At 42.1% G+C, this 19,859-nt stretch overlaps 2 protein-coding genes across 5 annotated transcripts in view; one reads left to right on the top strand and one right to left on the bottom strand.

The window, feature by feature from the left end:
* MAP4K5 (mitogen-activated protein kinase kinase kinase kinase 5) overlaps positions 1 to 7,916 on the bottom strand; it is a 107,023-nt gene extending 99,107 nt beyond the window's left edge. Inside the window, exons 1-2 of one of the 4 annotated variants that reach the window (XM_021941197.2) lie at positions 7,715 to 7,916; positions 7,223 to 7,439 (exon numbers count right to left, since the gene is read on the bottom strand). In XM_021941197.2, coding sequence (XP_021796889.2) covers positions 7,223 to 7,330 — 108 coding nt within the window. In that variant the 5' untranslated portion in view covers positions 7,331 to 7,439; positions 7,715 to 7,916. Of the gene's footprint in view, positions 1 to 7,222; positions 7,440 to 7,665 lie in introns of all 4 variants that reach the window. The other 3 variants (XM_017961156.3, XM_003901777.5, XM_009211515.4) reach the window with 3 other exon arrangements.
* Positions 7,887 to 19,859, top strand: part of ATL1 (atlastin GTPase 1) — a 100,867-nt gene continuing 88,894 nt past the window's right edge. The window contains exon 1 of the mRNA XM_009211513.4: positions 7,887 to 8,131. The gene's annotated coding sequence lies outside the window, so the exon portion shown is untranslated. The remainder of the gene's footprint in view (positions 8,132 to 19,859) is intronic.

Here is a 19,859-nt window from a genome sequence, read left to right as displayed (position 1 = left end):
AAGAAATGTAATGTTTAAACAGAAACCCAAAGAGCAGGCAATAAGATGGAAGAGAAAGAGTGTTCTAAAGGAATACCTGCAAAAATCTGAAAGACAGAGAGTAGAGTGCATATAAACAACTGAAAGTTCAGTATGAATACGGTATTGGGATAAGCAGGGCCTTAATAGGCATATTATTCTAAGACTTTATTCTACGGACAAGGGAAATAAAGGAGATATGACACAAAACTTCAGATTTATATTTTTTGGAGAATGAATTCATTTTCCTCATTGTAGTTAGAGCAGACAGGAACAAGAATGGAGGCAGGAGATGATAGAGATGATCTCTTGAAACTTTTGGTTCTTATGAAAAGAACTTCCTCATACCGCTCTGTTTCTTCTCAGACACCTTCAATGTATTATTTTCTCTGCCACCCCTCTAAGGTTACAGCCTTTCCTCAGCTCTCCTACAAACTCTCCTGGGTGACCTCACCTATATTTCACACGTACCACCCATAAAGTGATGATGACTCCCAAACCTGTATCCCCAGTCCAGAACTCTCAAGGCCAGAGTTGCATTTCCTACCACCTACCAGACATATTCACCTATGCAATGCCTTATGTTCAAAACCAAACACAAAATCCAGACTCCACAAATTTGGTATTTCCTAACTCTGTTGATAGCATCAATGTAGTCTCACTCAAGCCAGAAATTCTAAATGCCATCAATTACCCTTCTCCTCCTCCCCGTCCACCTCCCCTGCCCCCCCCATTACCAGGTGTTTTTGATCCTCTTCTAAATATGACTCAAATCCATCCCTTCCTTTCATCTTCTATACCACCGCCTAAATTTCGTCTTGTATAAGCTCTCATCCGGATTATTCAGGAACTGGTCTCTATATTTCTGGCCACTTTGTAAAATCTATACACTACACTGTAAGATATTTCCTCCTAAAAAGTGTTTCCCTAGGCAGGGCACGGTGTACTCACACCTATAATCCCAGCACTTTGGGAGGCAGAGGTGGGTCAATTGCTTGAGCCCCAGAGTTTGAGACCAGCCTGGGCAACATGGCAAAATTCCATCTTTAAAAAAAATAATAATAATAATACAAAAATTAGCTGGGCATGGCAGTGTGTGCCAGTCCCAGCTACTCAGGAGGCTGAAGTGGGAGGATCACTTGGGCCTGGGAGGCAGAGGGTCTAGTGAGCCGAGATCATGCCACTACACTACAGCCTAAGTGACAGAGTAAGACCATCTCAAAAAAATAAAAATAAATAATTGAAAAGGTCCAAATTCTTTGATATGACACACAGGGTCCATAAGCTGGTGTTTCCTGCCAGAAAATAGCCTCTATTCTCCATCTATAAAAAAATAAAAATAAATAATTGAAATGACATCTCTGCCAGATGTCACACTGAACCCGGAATGAATACAAATGCAGACCTCTCAAAACTCATCACAGTTTCTTAAGCCTCCAGGTGTTTGCACATACCATTCCCAAAGTCTGGAATATCTTTTCCTATCTTCTCTACCTAGAAACCACTGGTCTTCTTTTAAAAATCCAGTTAATGCCCCTTCCTCTGTTAATCTTCCTTGGTTCACACTCCCCTCTCTCCCTTCTTTCATCCCCAATACAGACAGAGTTGGGCATTTCTTCCACTTCTCTTCTATGGCACGTAATTTTCTAACAAATTATGACTGCTTAAATGCCTGTTTTCTTTTTTGTTTTTTTGAGATGGAGTTTTGCTTTTGTTGCCCAGGTTGGAGTGAAGTGGCGCAATCTCAGCTCACTGCAACCTCTGTCCTCCAGGTTCAAGCAATTCTCTTGCCTCAGTGTTCCAAGTAGCTGGGATTACAGACACCTGCCACCATGCCTGGCTAATTTTTGCATTTTTAAAGAAGACAGGGTTTTGCCATGTTGGCCAGGCTCAAACTCCTGACCTCAGGTGATCCACCAGCCTTGGCCTCCTAAAGTGCTAGGATTACAGGTGTGAGCCACTGTGCCTGGCCACGTCTGTTTTCTTGACTAAACTATATGTTCCTTATTGATAGTGTACTTTCTTTATCTCATGTTTGCATCCCCATACCCTAACACATTGTCAGCACCTAATAAATACTTCTTTAATGAATGAATGCTTATTATAGAAGTGTGATGATACATTAAGCTTTGTCTCTATAAAATGGGATCTTGGGATATGTTTCAAAGTGCCTAAAGCCATTCCAGAATGGTGACTCTTGGATGGAGGAAAGCAAAGTGAAGGCATACATAAAGGAGATTCCCCATAGCAGACCTACCTCATCTAGCATCCAGAGGAACCCATGTTAGTGACAAGACTACATGACAAAGACTTCTACACAAATTATAATATCATTTATAATTGCAAAAAAAGTTTGAAAACGAGAAATAACAAATATGCAACTTAGAATGATTAAATGAAGGTTCATTCAATGGATCCTTTAAAAATAGTACTTCAGACAGGGCGCGGTGGCTCACATCTGTAATTCCAGCACTTTGGGAGGCCGAGGTGGGCCGATCACAAGGTCAGGAGATCAAGACCATCCTGGCCAACATAGTGAAACACCATCTCTACTAAAAATACAAAAATCAGCTGGCTGTGGTGTCACATGCCTGTAATCCCAGCTACTTGGGAGGCTGAGGCAGGAGAATTGCCTGAACCAGGGAGTCAGAGGTTGCAGTAAGCTGAGATCGCACCACTGCACTCCAGCCTGGCGACGCTGCAAGACTACGTCTCAAAAAAAAAAAAAATTCTTTTGTGTGATTACACCACTGTACTCTAGCCTGGGGAACAGAGCAAGACCCTGTCACCAAAAAAAAAAAAAAAAAAAAAAAAAAATTAGTACGTTTGTAGAATATTTAACGACTAGGGAAAATGCTGGTCATTTCAATCAATCAGAAAAAAGAGTTATATCATAATCCCAATCATAAATTAAATATAAAAAACATTTTGGAAATACTGGCTTAAAAACATTTAGGAAAAAAGCCTGAAATAAACTGTATGAAATTATTAGCAGTACTTATCTCTCATTAATTTTCTACAACTAATTTGTTCAACAAATATTTATTGAGCATTTGTTTGTTACATTACAGAGATGTGCAAGAGACATCTGTTTCTGTCCTCTGGGAACTAAACATGTTATTCTTCTATAATCAATCAGATAAAGCAATAAAGGTTAGAAAAAAATTCATGGGATTGCCCAGTCTAAATTTATATTCTATGAAAGGTAAAAATAATAATAAATAAAAATAAAAAGCCAGATTCCCAGAACTTCTCTGAAATCTAGGCTGGAAACAATTTTGATACAAATATTTGGATAAGGACAGCCCAAATGGCTTGTACTACTGATTATGAACTGTATCATGATGCTGTAGTTGTTCTAGATCCTTGTGGTCAGAAGGTAGTTGAGAATCTAAATCTCCAGATTTATCCTTCCTGTTGGCAAATCTAAATTTTTACAGTAATTACAAATAAAAGCTGCTTAGTTGAAATTTAATCCTTCATCCACCATCCACCAAATTTCTTTTGTCTTCTGTGTTTCTTTCCCCTCTACCATTTCTTGCTCTTGCCCTCAATGATTCACTCCATTTATCTAAAAGAATCCTTATGTTCCTCCTCTTCTTTCAACCAAGGAACAGCCAATATAAGATTGAACTCTCCCTCTTGGGGATTCTCAGGAAAGATGGAAGCTTCAGAGGGGATGTGTGGTATTGATGAACATAACATCACGAAGAATCTGAAAGCCATAGTCCTTTTAAAGCTCCTGCTTCAAAAGATACCTAAGGTGTAAAAAAAAAAAGTGGGGATAAGTCCAGGCTTGGTAGCTCACATCCATTAACCCCAGCCCTTCAGGAGACTGAGGCAGAAGGATCACACGAGGTCAAGAATTTGAGACCAGCTTGGACAACATAAGAAGACCCTGTCTTTACATTAAAAAAAAAAAAAAATTAGCCAGGAATGTTGCCACACACACTTGTACTCCCAGCTACTGTGGAGCCTGAGGAGGGAGAATCCCTTAAGCCCAGGAGTTCAAGGCTGCAGTGAGCTGATCGTGCCACTGGACTCCAGCCTAAAGAGCAAGACCCTGTCTCAAAAAAAAAAAGGGGGGGAATTATCTGAGTAGAACAGTGGCTAATTTACCTTTATTATTCTTTACTGTAGTTATTTCACTAGTTTATATCCTACATTGAAAATACTTCTAAAACTTCCTAGGATTTTCAGCTCATCAGAAACACAGTGATAAATAGTAAAATTACTCTAATTGCCCAGAGCTTAAAAAAATGCAGCACTATAGTTTCAGGTTACATGTTTTTAGGCACACTAAGGAGTAAATTTAAACTGACAAAATTCTATAGGACTTAGATCACTGATAGTGGATATACTATAAAATAGTTTTTCAGAAATATTTCCCCAGAGAACTCAAATAGTTGAAATGTGTAATAAAAATACACATGCAGGGTATCATTAGAAAGCATCATAGGGCCGGATGTGGTGGCTCATGCCTGTAGTTTCAATACTTTAGGAGGCTGAGGCAGGCAGATCTCAGGAGTTCAAGACCAGCCTGGGAAACATGGCAAGATCCCCTCTCTACTAAAAAAAATACAAAGATTAGCCAGACATGGTGGCGCTTGCCTGTAGTGCCAGCTACTTGGGAGGCTGAGGTGGGAGGATCACTTCAGCCAGGAGGATTGAGGTTTCAATGAACCAAGATCGCCACTGCCCTCTAGCCTGGGGGACAGAGCGAGACCCTGTAACTAAACAAACAAACAAGAAGGCATTACAGGAATACATAGAGTACTAACTGCTAACTTAGTGTTATGTCAAAAGCATATGCTCAGAGAACTAGGTGACAGAGTCTGATACTCATTCATTCATTTATTCATCAAATTTTTAGGAAGTACTCTGTGGTAGGCATAATCAGAGACAGAGCAGTGAAGAGATTAAAATCCCTGCCATCATGGAGTATTTTAGTAAATCAAGATAAATAAAAAACAAGAAAAAAATAAGTAAAACATTTTGTTGGTGATAAGTACAAAGCAAAATTTAAGTAGAAAAAAAGATTTGAGAGGGTGTGAAGAAAAGGAGGAAGGGAGCAAGCCATACAGTAGGGGGTGGGGGGGAGGGGGAGACATTATGAAGAGAGGAAATAGCAAGAACAAGGACCCAAAGATGGGGAGATGCTTATTATGTTTAAGGAGCAGCAAGCAGGCCGGTGTGACTAGAGCAGAATGACTAAGGAGAGTGGTAGATGAGGCTGAAAAACAAGGGGGAAGGGCTAGGTCTTGTCCAGGAGCATTTGGGTAAGGTTTTCATGGACAGGTATTATAGCAACAGGTGGAAATGGAGGGGTGGAAGGTGATTCCAAGTAATTAGAACAAAGGAAAACAAAAGACAAGGAGCTACGAATGCCTTAAGGATGTTTAGAATCAGAGGCTGGCCTAGTGTGCAATGAATACACATGTAAGTGTGAGGAAGCAACATTGTGAGAGTAGGGGACCATGTGTTAAGGGGTGAAGGTAGAGGGTGATGAATATTCAGTTTTTGATCCTCTGTTTGGGAACTGCAGAAGAGAGACTAGGGCAGGAAGGCACCAGGGTAAAAGGCAGACATTAGCTGCCCCTTAAATATAATCTTTGCTTTTTTCCCTGGCACGAATAAAATTCTGCTCCAGATAGTTGCTTTAGTTACCATATCTATGAAGAAAAAGGGTGCACGTCTTAAGATCTTTGTGGGGAAAACACTCCTAAAACTTTATTGTAGTAGGGAGAAGAGAATATATACAACAAGTAGAATTTATACTATTGTAAATTAACATGAACTAAACTGAAATGGTCTAATACACAGTGAATCATAAGACAAAGATGACTAAAAAATGAGACTGAGAAAGGAAACAGGAATTTCAATTTTCTAAAGAGCATTCCACAAAATGGCTAATCCTTGGATAAACAACTAAGTTAACTACCGCTAATTTTACATAAAGAAGAGGAGGATTGTTACAATCATACACGTTGAGTTCAAAGGTATTCAAAAGGTAAGAGCCGGAGCCTTGCTCAGAATTCATCACCTCAGTACCTCTAGCAGTGACTGGTACAGAAGACTCGAATGCTTGTTTAAGGAATAAAAAGCCTATCCATTACAGTTTATCTCAGTAGAATCGAACAGTGCTAGGGCTGTAGTACCACCACCTTGAAATGGTAATATTAATAGGGAGGAAATTAAAAGTAAGTAGAAAGAAGGGAACCACCTGTGCAAAACAACAACATAACTCCAGAGGAATCTACTGGTTAATTACCCAAATGACACAAAACCATCTCAGCGGATATGCAGAAGTGTTGTTTGGCACAATGGGATATGTATTATGATCAAATCTAATAAACGCTATTCCCTTTTTGGAACACACAACAAAAAGCATAAGGCAATCTCAATCTCTTTCCTCTGAACCATTCAACAACAGCGGATTTGGGGAATTGGGTTTGCTTCTCTACAATGCTTTTTAAAATCCTAAATTAGGAGTAACTCACTCTCATCGTTTGTCTTAAGTATTACAAAAGAGTACAATACAAAGACAGCAGCTCATATCCACTCATGGTTATGGGATGTTAGAAATCCCTGAAAGGAACCGCTAAAGTAAAACAAAACCCAGCAAGTTAATATCACATTTTTATCGTCAACCAAAAACAAACGATCAAACTTCCACCAGGAAAAGCATCTTTTTATATGGGATAATGTTTGCATACATGTCACCAATATTAGTTTGTTTACAGTTAAAGCTCAGAGACAGGGTTTTATATGACTTTTTAAGCCAAACTCATCCATTAAAACAATTTTTTTTAAAAAAATGCAAATGTCTGAATGTCAGTATTTTTTCCTATCTTCCATGAAGCATTTTTCCATGCTAACACTAGAGCATCCTTCGGTATAACTCCACAAGCAGATTCAAATTCCCTTCAATACCATAAACAAGCCCTATTAAAAAGCCTTTAAACCACAAAAAAGTGCAACAGCGGTTTGCAACTGTGTGGTTAGTTCTGCTTGTTGGTAGAGATTAGCATAAGCGACGAGTCGAAGTTGCTCAGAACCGAGTAAAAGGGACCTCGGCCGCTTTCCCCCCTAGAGGCAACAATAAAAGCATCCTCCTCTCGCCCCAATACTTCGCCCCAATACTCGTCCCATTCCCGGGACCCAGTCGACCGCAGGAAAAAAAAGCAGGGCCAGCCTCACTTACCTTGTAGACGTCCCCGTAGGTGCCGCTGCCGACCCTCTGGACAAGCTCGTAGTCCTGCTGCGGGTTCCGCCTCAGGATGTCCGCAGCAGGCCGCAGCGGGGCCTCCATCTTCGCTTAGGGCCCGGCCCCCGCCGGCTCAGCCGGCGGCTCCCCGATTCCCGCTAACGAGCACGAACGGCGCCGCTTCCCAACATGGAGCCTCCGCCGGCAGCTCCGCCTGCACGAGGGACGAGCAAAGACGGGTCGGCGTCGCGGGCTACGACCCCTCGCGGCCCGGCCCCTTCCCTTCCGTTCCGCCAGCGGCCGTGGAAGAGAAATGGGCCTGGAAGGGCCCCTGGCGCCCAGTATCCCTGTTCGGGCTGCAGCCCTTCCCCCTCCCCAGCCGCCCGCGAACTGCCCGACGGGGCCTCCCCGCCCGCCGGGGCCCAGGGCCGGCTCGGTACCTGATGGGGGCGGCCCCGCTCTTTGTTGAGCGCGGAGCCCGGGACCTACTTCCTAGACCGCACCCGCGTCCTCCTCCCCCGCGCCGACCCGCACCTCCGGGTTTGCCGCCGCCGCCGCCGCCACTCAGCTGCTGCACCGCGCGTCCTCTCGGGGGCGGCGGAGGCGCGTACGGTCGCCGCCGCCGCACCACGTTCCCCACCCGGGGCTGCGTCACCGGGAGACACGTTCCCAGCCAGCATGGGTCGGCGCCCAGCGGCCCGCCCGAGCGCTCCGGCCGCGGAACCAGAGTGCCGCCCTGAGGCCTGCTGAAGACACGACACCCTCCCGACCGCGCCACCGCGCCCCCCTACCCGGGCGCGTCATTGCAGGGCCTGGGCTGTCTCCCTCCCACTCTCAGAAATAAGGGACACCCCTGGGCATTCGTGGGCCAACGGGCCTTGGCTAAACCGTCCCCACATTTGTCAGGTAGGCCTGTAGGGTAACGGGTAGAGGAAGAAGGGCGATGGGAACGTAGCCCTCAAGTTAAACACGGAAAAGATACGTTAAAGGCACCGGGCCAGAAGTAACCTGGCAGCGGGGCGCCAGGGAAGGAGGTGGGGGAGTGCCAGGTTAACTAAGTCCCGGCACACCCTACTGCACCTTCCTGTTTTGCAAACCATTCCCGGTGGTACCAGTTTGAGACTGCACTGCACACCTGCACAACCTGTCTTCTACTTAGTTCTTCTGAGACATTTCTGAAAGTCTGAATTCCTAGGACTGCTCAGTGGCCTTTGTCCCTGTTGGCCACACGCAGTGTCTTATCGCTGGTATTGCACCTTTAACAGATCAGGAGTTCCGAAAAAGTAAAACAAAGTCGGGGGTCACAGACTGGTTCTGGTTCTACCACTCCCTCAGTATGTGCTCTGGGACAAAACAGCGTATTTGACAACATCTCAATGTCCTTATCTGCAGCTTGAAGAGGGTAAGATTTTGCATCTGACACACAGTAAAGTGTTTATAAAGCGTTTTACAGGATTGTAAAGGGGGTTATCGAATATAAGAGGTCTTAAAATACTTAATGCACAGCATATATGGAACAGGAGTTCGGGGAAGTAATTTGGCTGATATTTCACAAGCTGTTTGCAGTTTCAGTACCAGTCTTGTTCTGAAGGTAGAAAATTAAGTTGCCAGTGTTACATTATACTGGCTAAGTTATTTCTAGAGCCTCACAGAGAATTTGAACAGAAAAGCCAGATAACACTCAGCCACTGCATTTAGTGACCGAAACATCACAAAAGAGCAAGTTGGAGATGTTGGCATGTGACTTTGAACATCCAATTTTTAATTCTGTTCTTGAGAAATATATTCCTGATTGTTGATAATTGTGTAATGTAGAAATTAAATTCGCACCTTAACAGGACAGGGCATATATGTATTTTCTTGTGCTCCACACACAAAGGACACTTATTTGGGGAACATAAGTAAGCCCAGACTTACATGCTCCATGGACAAAGCCTATGTGTTTGCTGCATTGAAAAAATTGTTGAAGAACAGTTCCTTCTTTCAAAGATTCTTGGCACTTGTTTTGGTGGGCACATACTTTTGGCTTCGATGACTCAAAATCTCTTCAAATGTTCTATTGGTATCTTAGTACTTGTTTACTGTCATAGATTCATTTGGGACTTTTTTCCTCTGGCCCTATAAGCATTGATCCTTTATCTAGTCTGAAGTATGTTTATTCTTACATATTTATAGTTGCATTACTCCAGGGAATTTCAGGCAGCATACAGAAAACACATACTCTAAAACAAGATAAAAATAAGTGGGCAAACTAGTATGAAGTTAAAGAGAAGGAAAATACGAACCAAGAACAGTGCAACAAATCAGCCAACCAGAGGATTTTGTAGTGTTTTTGACATCAAGACTAACCAATCGATCAAGAAAGAGGCACATATTTTCCTGATGCGAAGATTTCAAAAAATTTTATTTAATGAGCTTTATTCATAAAGTAGAAACTGAATGCCCAGTTTGAGACAAGGATAAATATCTTGACAATCCTTTAAGCATGTTATTCTTGAAATACAGCATTTAAAATGAATTAGGCAATAAAATGTTTGAGGTCATAGGCTTCAACAAGACCCTGGAGTGCAGATATTTTATGTTGCCAGTAATGGCAGATCCATATGCTTTGACCATTAACCTAGAGGCAGACAGCATGGAAAAAGTTAAGACTCTATGTGGTGGTTAAAAAATGTGTCTGCTATAATCATTATTTTACTTGTACTGCAATTCATGCAAAGAGGAAAACATTTGTTTTATACTAACTCCAAAAGAATCTTAAGGATTTTTAAAATACTGGTTGAGTTAATTTTAACAAGATCAGTGAAGTGGGTTGCTTTGTAAAGAAATTCAAATTCAATTTACTTAAATATACACTGAGTAAATTTAATTTTACATCCTGGACAATTAAACAAATAATTTCAAAGTTGAAGTTTATGTAATAATATGTTAGTTATGTCATGGAAACTGACTAGAGAGTTTCTTACAAACCACCCAATTTCATATGACAAGGTATGGAATAAGAATAAATATGGCTTGATAGGTCCTTCATTCCAACCTAATTGTCATGCATTCTTAGTGTCTTCATGCTGACACATAAATATTTTTCAGCTTTTACCCTTATCAGTATAATATACGATAATGGTTTGTCACATACTTTGTAATGTACTTCCCTTCCTTCAAAGTTCTTCGGTAAGATGCTAACTGTAGTCTATGGGCTCTAGTTTCAGCTCTAACTTTAGCCAAGGCTGAATAAAAAAGAATTGGGGGACATAAAATGCATTATCTTATATAAAGCTAAGGTTCACAATTTATTATTCAAGACAAAATGGCTAATTAAACCTTCAAGTGTGATAGGACAGAGCATAAGGACAATAACTTTAGTCTATTGAACATACAGATTTAAGCAATATGGTAATCTCCTGATTAATCTGCCAACATAAACTAATTTCAACATGTAACTCTATGTGATTCAGTTGACTGCTGTATAGATCTGTTAAACAGAAATCAATTAAATGTTGGAAGACAATGCCACAACTATGATTTGGATTTTTAAATAATTATTATTAAACTATTGTTTTACTAATTAGGGCCACTTGTCTTTTGAGGCATAAACCATGTTTTCCAAATATAGGGCAATTCTTATATATTTTGTTCTGGATGGCAATAGAACATGTATCTCATTCAGGATGAGTATCAGGTCATTAGGATGAGAGTTTTAAAAAGAAGAGGTGAGGAAGGCAGTCGATATCCCTTTCATCCAGTTTGAATTGATCATCAGATATGTTACTGATATGGTTTGTCTGTGTCCCCACCCAAATCTCATCTTGAATTCCCACGTGTTGTAGGAGGGACCCAGTAGGAGGTAATGAATCATGAGGGCAAGTCTTTCCCATGCTGTTTTCATGATAGTGCGTAAGTCTCACAAGATCTGATGGTTTTAAAAAGATGAGTTCCCCTGCACAAGCTCCCTCTTTTTGCCTGCTGCCATCCATGTAAGACATGACTTGCTCTTCCTTGCCTTCTGCCATGATTGTGAGGCTTCCCAGCCACATGAAACTGTAAGTCCAATTAAACCTCTTTCTTTTATAAATTGGCCAGTCTCAGGTTTGTTTTATCAGCAGCATGAAAACAGACTAATAAATTAAATTGAGGTCTGGCACAGTGGCCCACGCCTGTAATCCCAGCACTTTGGGAGGCCAAGGTAGGCAGATCACCTGAGGTCAGGAGTTCAAGACCAGCCTGACCAACATGGAGAAACCCCATCTCTACTAAAAATATAAAATTAGCCAGGTGTGGTGGTGCATGCCTGTAATCCCAGCTACTTGGGAGGCTGAGGCAGGAGAATCGCTTGAACCTGGGAAGTGGAGGTTGCAGTGAGCCAAGATTGCACCATTGCACTCCAGCCTGGGCAACAAGAGCGAAACTCTGTCTCAAAAAAAAAAAAAAAAAAAAAAAGTGGTACCAGTAGAGTGAGATGTTGCTGAAAAGTTACCTGAAAATGTGGATGCAATTTTGGAACTGGGTAACAGGCAGAGGTTGGAACAGTTTGGAGAGCTCAGGAGAAGACAGGAAAATTTGAGAAAGTTTGGAACTTCCTAGGGACTTGTTGGATGGCTTTGACAAAAATGCCGATAGTAATATAACAATAAGGTCCAGGCTGAGGTAGTCTCAGATGGAGATGAGGAACTTGTTGGAACTGGAGCAAAGGTGACTATTGTTATATTTTAGCAAAGACACTGGTGGCATTTTGCCCCTGCCCTAGGGGTTTGTGGAACTTTGAACTTGAGAGAGATGATTTAGGGTATCTGGCAGAAGAAATTTCTAAGCAGCAAAACATTCAAGAGGTGACTAGGGTGCTGTTGAAAGCATTCAGTCTTATAAGGGAAGCAGAGCATAAAAGTTTGGAAAATTTGCAGCCTGATACAATGGAAAAGAAAAATCCTATTTCTGAGGAAAAATTCAAGTGGTCTGCAGAAATCTGCGTAAGTAACGAAAAATTGAATATTAATTCCCAAGACAATGGGGAAAATGCCTCCAGGGCATGTCAGAGGTCTTCCTGGCAGACCTTCCCATCACAGGTCTGGAGACCTAGGAGGAAAAAGTGGTTTTGTTTGCTAGACCCAGGGTCCCTGTGCTGTGTGCAGCCTAGAGATTTGGTGCCCTGCATTCCAGCTGCTCCAGCCACAGCTGAAAGGGGCCAACACAGAGCTGGGCCATGGCTTCAGAGGGTGCAAGCCTCAAGTCTTGGCAGCTTCCACGTGGTGTTGAGCCTGCTAGTACACAGAAGTCAAGAATTGAGGTTTGGGAACCTTTGCCTACATTTCAGACGATGTATGGAAATGCCTGGATGTCAAGGCAGAAGTTTTTTGCAGGGGTAGGGCTCTCATGAAGAACCTCTGCTAGGGCAGTGTGAAAGGGAAATGTGGGGTCAGAGCCCCCACACAGAGTTCCTACTGGGGCACTGTCTAGTGGAGCTGTGAGAAGAGGGTCATTGTCCTCCAGACCCCAAAATGGTAGATCCACTGACAGCTTGCACCGTGCACCTGGAAAAGCTGCAGACACTCAACACCATCTCATGAAAGCAGCCAGAGGGAGGCTGTACCCTGCAAAGCCACAGGGCAGAGCTGCCCAAGACCGTGGGAACCAACCTCTTGCATCAGCATGACCTAGATGTGAGACATGAAGTCAAAGGAGATCATTTTGGAGCTCTAAGATTTGACTGCCCCGCTTGATTTCAGACTTGCATGGGGCCTGTAATCCCTTTGTTTTGGCCCATTTCTCCCATTTCAAATGGCTGTATTTACCCAATGCCTGCACTCCCACTGTATCTAGGAAGTAACTAACCTGCTTTTGATTTTACAGGCTCACTGGTGGAAGGGACTTGCCTTGTCTCGGATGAGATGTTGGACTGCAGACTTTTGAGTTAACGCTGAAATGATTTAACACTTTGGGGGACTGTTGGGAAGGCATGATTGATTTTGAAATGTGAGGGCATGAGATTTGGGAGGGGCCAGGGGCAGAATGATACGGTTTGGCTGTGTGCCCACCCGCATCTCATCTTGAATTCCCATGTGAGAGAGGGACCCGGTGGGAGGTAATTGAATCTTGGGGGCAAATCTTTCCCATCATGTTCTCATGACAGTAAATAAGTCTCATGAGATCTGATGGCTTTAAAATGGAGTATTCTCCTGCACGAGCCCTCCCTTTGCCTGCTGCCATCCATGTAGGACGTGACTTGCTCCTCCTTGCCTTCTGCCATGATTGTGAGGCTTCCCCTGCCACATGGAACTGTACATCCAATTAAACCTCTTTCTTTTGTAAATTGCCTAGTCTTGGGTATGTCTTTATCAGCAGTGTGAAAACAGACTAATAGAGTTAAAAAGCTGTTTCTATTAACCTTTATTGTCAGAGTCGTTTTAAGGTTTATGTGAAAATTGGTAGAAGGATTTCTGTATTCAACTCACAAATTGATTTTGTCTGCAAATTCAATAGCTAAGAAAAGATAGCAGACTACAAATAATCTTATGCTGTTCCTTATTGGTTTCCTCACACAATAACAAGTATGTTCAAAAGGGTGCCCAAAGTTTGCCTGCACCTCATGTAGACTAGTGTTTGAGCAGAAAAAGCCACAACGCTTGACTGGGATCCTGTCCTACAGCTGAAAAATCTTGCAGGATTCCAATAAGCTCTCCTTTTCTTTGTCTCTGCAGAGCAAGGTAATAATGGCTTTCCACTGTTGCTAATCTCAGGATTCCTTGCTATCTATTGGTGATTCGCTTAACCCTGTCCTCATTTGTTATCATTTATTTATTTATTAGAGATGGTGCTTGCTCTGTTGCCCAGGCTAGAATGCAGTGGCTATTGACACGTGCTATCATACTGTATCACAGCTTCAAACTCCTGGCCTCAAGGAATCCGCCTACCTCAACCTCCCAAGTAGCTGTGACTATGGGTGTGCACCACTGTGCCCAGCTTTGATTTTTATAAATGGTCCTTTTTTTAATATTCTTTTTCTGTGCTTTTTCTTCCGAGAAACCCGATTGATAAAGTTATAGGGATTAGAATTAGTCTCCGAAAAGAGACTCTCAAAATGGCTTTCTAGGATGGTATTACTCGCCTATCTGATGATTACTTGTATAAACTACTTGCCAAGGAAAATGAAACGGTGGTATTCTATAGCATGGAGTGGCAACACAATTACTCAGACTATCAGTAGTGGCATGAAATGGAGTGTCAGTGTAGGGCACAACATTGAAAGATCAGTCTCTAGCACTTAGCTGCTATGACAGTGAGGTTTACTAAAATTGTGTCATTTGGCTCTTCTGACTGCTTCTGTGAGAGTAATGAAGAAAAGACAAATAGCCCTGGGTTCCAAATATCAGGCATGAATAGAAATTCAGAAAACTTCCTTGACAGCTTTGAAGAAATCTATTATCTCTTATAGCTAAGGGGAAGATATGGCTGAGGATCAGGTCCAGGGCCTGACTATAAAGCCTTTGGAGTTGCAATATTAATTAAATGTGAGACCTAGTTCTGTTATGCTAAGGTAAGGGCACTGGTAAAGATGGCCTAGGACCTATGACATGGGATGGGGGCATTTGAGCAGATATGAATGAGGCTTAGAACTTTAAACATGAGTTGGAAGAAAGAGTTTCAGTATAGCCCTAATGGGGAAGTACACAGAATGCTCTTGGAGGAGAGCTTATACAATGAAGAAGCTGTAGGATCTTGCTAAATACTTACCTGGGATTCAGATTTGCTGTGTTGACTTGAGCATCTGGAAGTCCTTCTAAGTGGGTTACTAGAAGCTTGTTCTCAATAATAGCTTACAATCTATATGTTGAGATGCCAGAATTTCCCTGGCATACTGTAGAAGAAAGAATCTCAAGGTTTAGGGAGATGGGATGTTGGATTTGCTCTATTATAGTCATTCTGCTTAGTCATACTCTATTCACACCATGCCCAGGAGGGCCCGTAGAATTTACTCTTTTCAAGGCATTGAATGAGGGAGAACAGATACCCTTGAAAAATTCTTCTGTTGCTGCCCTCAGTAAATTAGAGATGATGATCACGAGCCCACATTGAAACTGGGATCCATGATTTTATATCCTGGTAGAGGCCAGGTGGCTGAACTGTGAAAGCCATGTTTAGCACAGTTGGCTATAACAACCTTCAGGAACAGGTGAAAATCAGGATGTTTTGACTGCAAGGATAGGTGGTGGTATCCTATTGATCCCTGAGTCTCTAGGAATGAATAAAACCATCAGCCTACTTAAGTGCTATTTGACATACGTAGGTGGAAAAATCCTGGGACTGATAGGTAGAAACCTAACTGAAATCACTGTAATAGAGATTCAAGACATATTACCTGAATCTTAGACATAAACCAGTTCACAAACCTGGAGTCCCTTAATTAAGGGTGAGGCCAGATGTCTTTGAGGAAGAGTCCCATAGTGCAGCCAGGTATAAATGGTGACTTTTCCCTAAGGCCATTTCCAGAGGCACTTGTATCCTTTTACTAGGGTGATTGTGAACTAAGGAATGGGAGATTCTCATATGTTCTGGAGGTTAATTGATATTAGCTCTGAATACTAATCTCTGCAGTCTCAAAATACCACCAAAATTCCAGTGATTAAAGTAGAGATTTAAGAAAGTCAAGTGGGACTAAAGATCCACTCCAGAGTTATTTTTCCAGTCTCAAAATATATGTGAATATAGATATATTGAGTAGCAGAACTCCTACATTAGGTTTATAGGGAGCTATTATGATTGGTAGGAACAAGTGTAACCTCCCTAGCTAACTTCTTACCCACGCCAAAGTTGAATACCAAATTTAAACTTGATCACTGGGGAAATTACAGAGATTAGTGCCACCATTAAAGATATGAAAGATACAAGTCTTTTCCTTTTAACTCATCTTGGCTCATGCAATAGCCAAATTAGTTTTGGAGAATGTCTGTGGATTATTAAAAATTTAATCAAATGTTGATGCCAATCATAGTTGTGGTTCCACATGTGGGGGATCTTTACTAGAGCAAATCAGAACAGTTCTTGGCACCTAGAGGGTAGCTCTTGACTTGAAAACTGAAAGTAGCTTTCTTTTCAATTCCCATCAGCAAAAATAATCAGAAGCACTTTGCTTTCACATGATTGCAACAGCACTGTCATTGTATTACCTCAGGGATATTTAAAGACTTCTGTTCTATGATAGAGTATCATTCCAGAGGGACCTTTGTTTCCTTGATATCCAATAGAATATCATGGTAGTCTTTTATCTTGATAACATTATGGAAGTTGCACCTTGTGAGCAGGAAGTAGCAACCACCCTACATACTTTTAAAAATACCACTAATATCAGAGAACTAGCCATAAACCCAGTTTAGGAACCTGACACATTTGTGAAATTTCTAACAACGAAGTAGTGCTCTACCTTGTATCATCCACCTTAAAGATGCACAGTGTTTGTTTGGCCTGTTTTTATTTTGAGACAATGTACTGCATTTGCTACTCTTTGACCCATGTAACCTGTATGACTGCCACCTTGTTCATATCACTTGGAACAACATAATGTACTACAGAAGGTCCAGGCTATGATGCAAGCTGCCCTGACACTTAGGCTTTAGGATTCAGCAGTCCCAGTGGTAAATAGGATACTGTATGGAATCTCTTGCAAGCCCAGTAAGAGAATCCCAATGCAGACTCCTAGGATTTTGGGATAAGAATATGTCTTTATCTGCTGACAGCTATTGTCTGTTTGAAAGGCAACTCTTGATTTACTTCTAGGCCTTAGTAGATGCTAGACTCCTGACCATAGGATACTAAGTAACTATGTGACATGAACTGCTCTTTAGAAATTGGGTGTTACCCTGCATGTTCTCACTCATAAGTGGGAGTTGAACAATGAGAACACATGGACACAGGGAGGGCAACATCACACACGGGGCCTGGCCTGTCAAGGGGGGAGGGGTTAGGGGCAAGGGGAGGGAGAGCACTAGGACAAATACCTAATGCATGTGGGGCTTAAAACCTAGATGACGGGTTGATAGGTGCAGCAAACTACCATGGCATGTGTATACCTATGTAATAAACTGCACATTCTGTACAGGTATCCCAGAACTTAAAGTAAAATAAAAAAAATAAAAAAGGAAATTGGGTGTTACCTAATTTACTGGGTCATAAGTTGAACATAGGCAGCAGAATTCCATTGTCAGATGGAAGAGTATACACTGAGGTGGCCTGAGATTATCTGGAAGACACAAGTAAATCACATGGAACAAATGTCCATTGGACCTGCCATTACTTCTTTGCTATGTGTGGGTTTTTTTTGTTTTTTTGTGTTTTTTTTTTTTTCCAACTCGTTATCTATAGGCTCATAGCCATTCAGCAGAGGAAGAAAAAGTTTAGGCCTGGTTTATTAATGGTCTGCATGATATGCTAGCACCAACTTGAAGCAGACAGCCACAGAATTCTGTGTCCACACCATAATGGGGTGGCCCTGAAAGATAGTGACGAGGAGAAATTCTCCCAGTGGATATAACTTTGAATAGTACATCTGGTTGTCCTCTTTTTTAGGAAGAAGAGTTGATCTGAGGTATGGATCTGTACTGATTTATGCACAGTAGCTAATAGGTTGGTCAGTTACTTGGAAGGAAGAAGATTTGAGATAAGGAAGTCAGTGGGAGAAGTATTATGGATGGATTCTTAAAATTGCCCAGAATGTGAAAATATCTGTGAACTACAATACTGTCCAGCAGAGGGCATCCATCTCAATAGTTATACAAGAAGATCTGTCCTACAGGTGTCAATCAGTCTCTTTACCCAGTCACCCTAGTGCTTGCTCAGGGGGCCTACGTGACAATAGGAACGTAGGCTAAGAGTAGATTCAACAATGTGGACTTCTACTTGCCAAGGATAATTCAGTTACTGCCACTATGGAGTGATTAATCTGCTTATAGCAGAGGCCATTGCGGAGACCCCAGTATGATACTGTTCCCTTGACAGATTAGTCAACCATCTGGTGGCCGTTTAACTACACTAGATTCCTTTCATTATAAAGGGAAGAGTGATCTGTCATCATGGGAATAGATACATATTCCAGGTAGAAGTTTACCTTCCCTGCTTGGAAAGTTTCTATTAGTGCCACAATTCATGGGCTTGTGGAATGCCTTGTTTTATCACCATGTATCACAAATATCTTTGAGCAAGAAAGTAATTTTATTATGGGCGAAGTGTGGCAGCAGAGTCATGCCCATGGAATTAACTGATCTTACCCATCACTCAGGAAGAGCTAGTTTGATAGGATGGAGGAAAGTATGCAGAAGGATCAATCGTGGTGCTGGCTGAGAGAAAACCCCTGTAAGGATGTAGTATAGGACTCAACCCAGTCACCATTATATGTTGCCATCTACTCAATATTCAGAATGCATGGTTCTATGAACCAAGAGGCAGAGGTAGGAGTGGCTCTTCTATTCTTCCTAATCTCTCTCCTGTATTTTTTTTTTCTCTACAACTTTGTCTTTATCATATTGTCCCTATAGCATTGGACTTGGTGAGTTTGGAGGCCCCAGTGCCCAAGGGATTGATACTTTCCCCAGATGACATGGTCACAATTCTATTTAATGGGAAGCTGAAACTACCACCTGGCTATTTTGGAGTCTTCAGATCACTAAATCAACAGTTAGAGAAGGGGGTCATTGTACTGGTTGGGGTGATTGATTCTAACGACCATGGGGAAATTGGTTACTGCTCCACAAAGGGAACAAGGAAGACTATGTCTGGAATCCCAGGTATTCACTATGGTGTCTCTTAGTATTCACATCTCTAATATTACTGAACAGTGGGAAACTGAAACAACACAATGAAGATGAGAGCACTAAGGACTTGGATCCTCTGAGACTAAGGTTGGGTGACCCCACCAGATGAGGTATGAGTCAAGGGTTATGAGAAAATGAAAGCCATGATGATCACTTTGGCCCTTAGGCCTAATAACTACCCTCTTTTCTCTGTCCTTACTATCAGAACCACAGTTTTGTTGACCTTTTCCAAGTGGCTATGTCCATCAGGGGAGACTGAGACACTCCCCCATCTTAGGGAATAAATCTTGATTGGTCTAGCCTCATTTTTCTTGTTAAAGGAATGGTTTAGGCTTGGATAATTCTGGACAATGACACAGGAGGAAAAGTCTGCTGGAGTGCTTCTAGGAAGGTTTTCCTTGCTATTAACAGGGTACACAAGACACAGACATGACTTTTTCTGTCTCTAGGCATGGATGTCTGCTTCTGATGTGACTAGAATGGCAACTGCCATTTTGAAAACATAAGAGGAGCCAGTATTAGAAAATAAGTTGGCTGGGTGGTGGTGGCTCACACCTGTAATTTCAGCGCTTTGGGGGGCTGAGGTGGGAGGATTGCTTGAGCTCAGGAGTTTGAGACCAGCCTGGGGAACATAATGAGACCTCATCTCTACTAAAAGTTGGGAAAAAATTAGCCAGGCATGGTGGCATGAGGCTATAAATGCAGCTACTCAGAAGGCTGAAGCAGGAGGATTGTATAAGCCCAGGAGATGGATGCTGCAGTGAGCTGTGATTGTACCACTGCACTCCAGCCTGAGTGACAGAGTGAGACCCACTCTCAAAAAACAGGCAGCCAACTAT

The sequence above is a fragment of the Papio anubis genome, chromosome 7 (assembly GCF_008728515.1).
Source record: "Papio anubis isolate 15944 chromosome 7, Panubis1.0, whole genome shotgun sequence".
Classification (NCBI taxonomy): domain Eukaryota; kingdom Metazoa; phylum Chordata; class Mammalia; order Primates; family Cercopithecidae; genus Papio; species Papio anubis.
The sequence above is the reverse complement of the archived record's forward strand: the minus strand, read 5'-3'. Positions and strand labels throughout refer to the sequence as shown.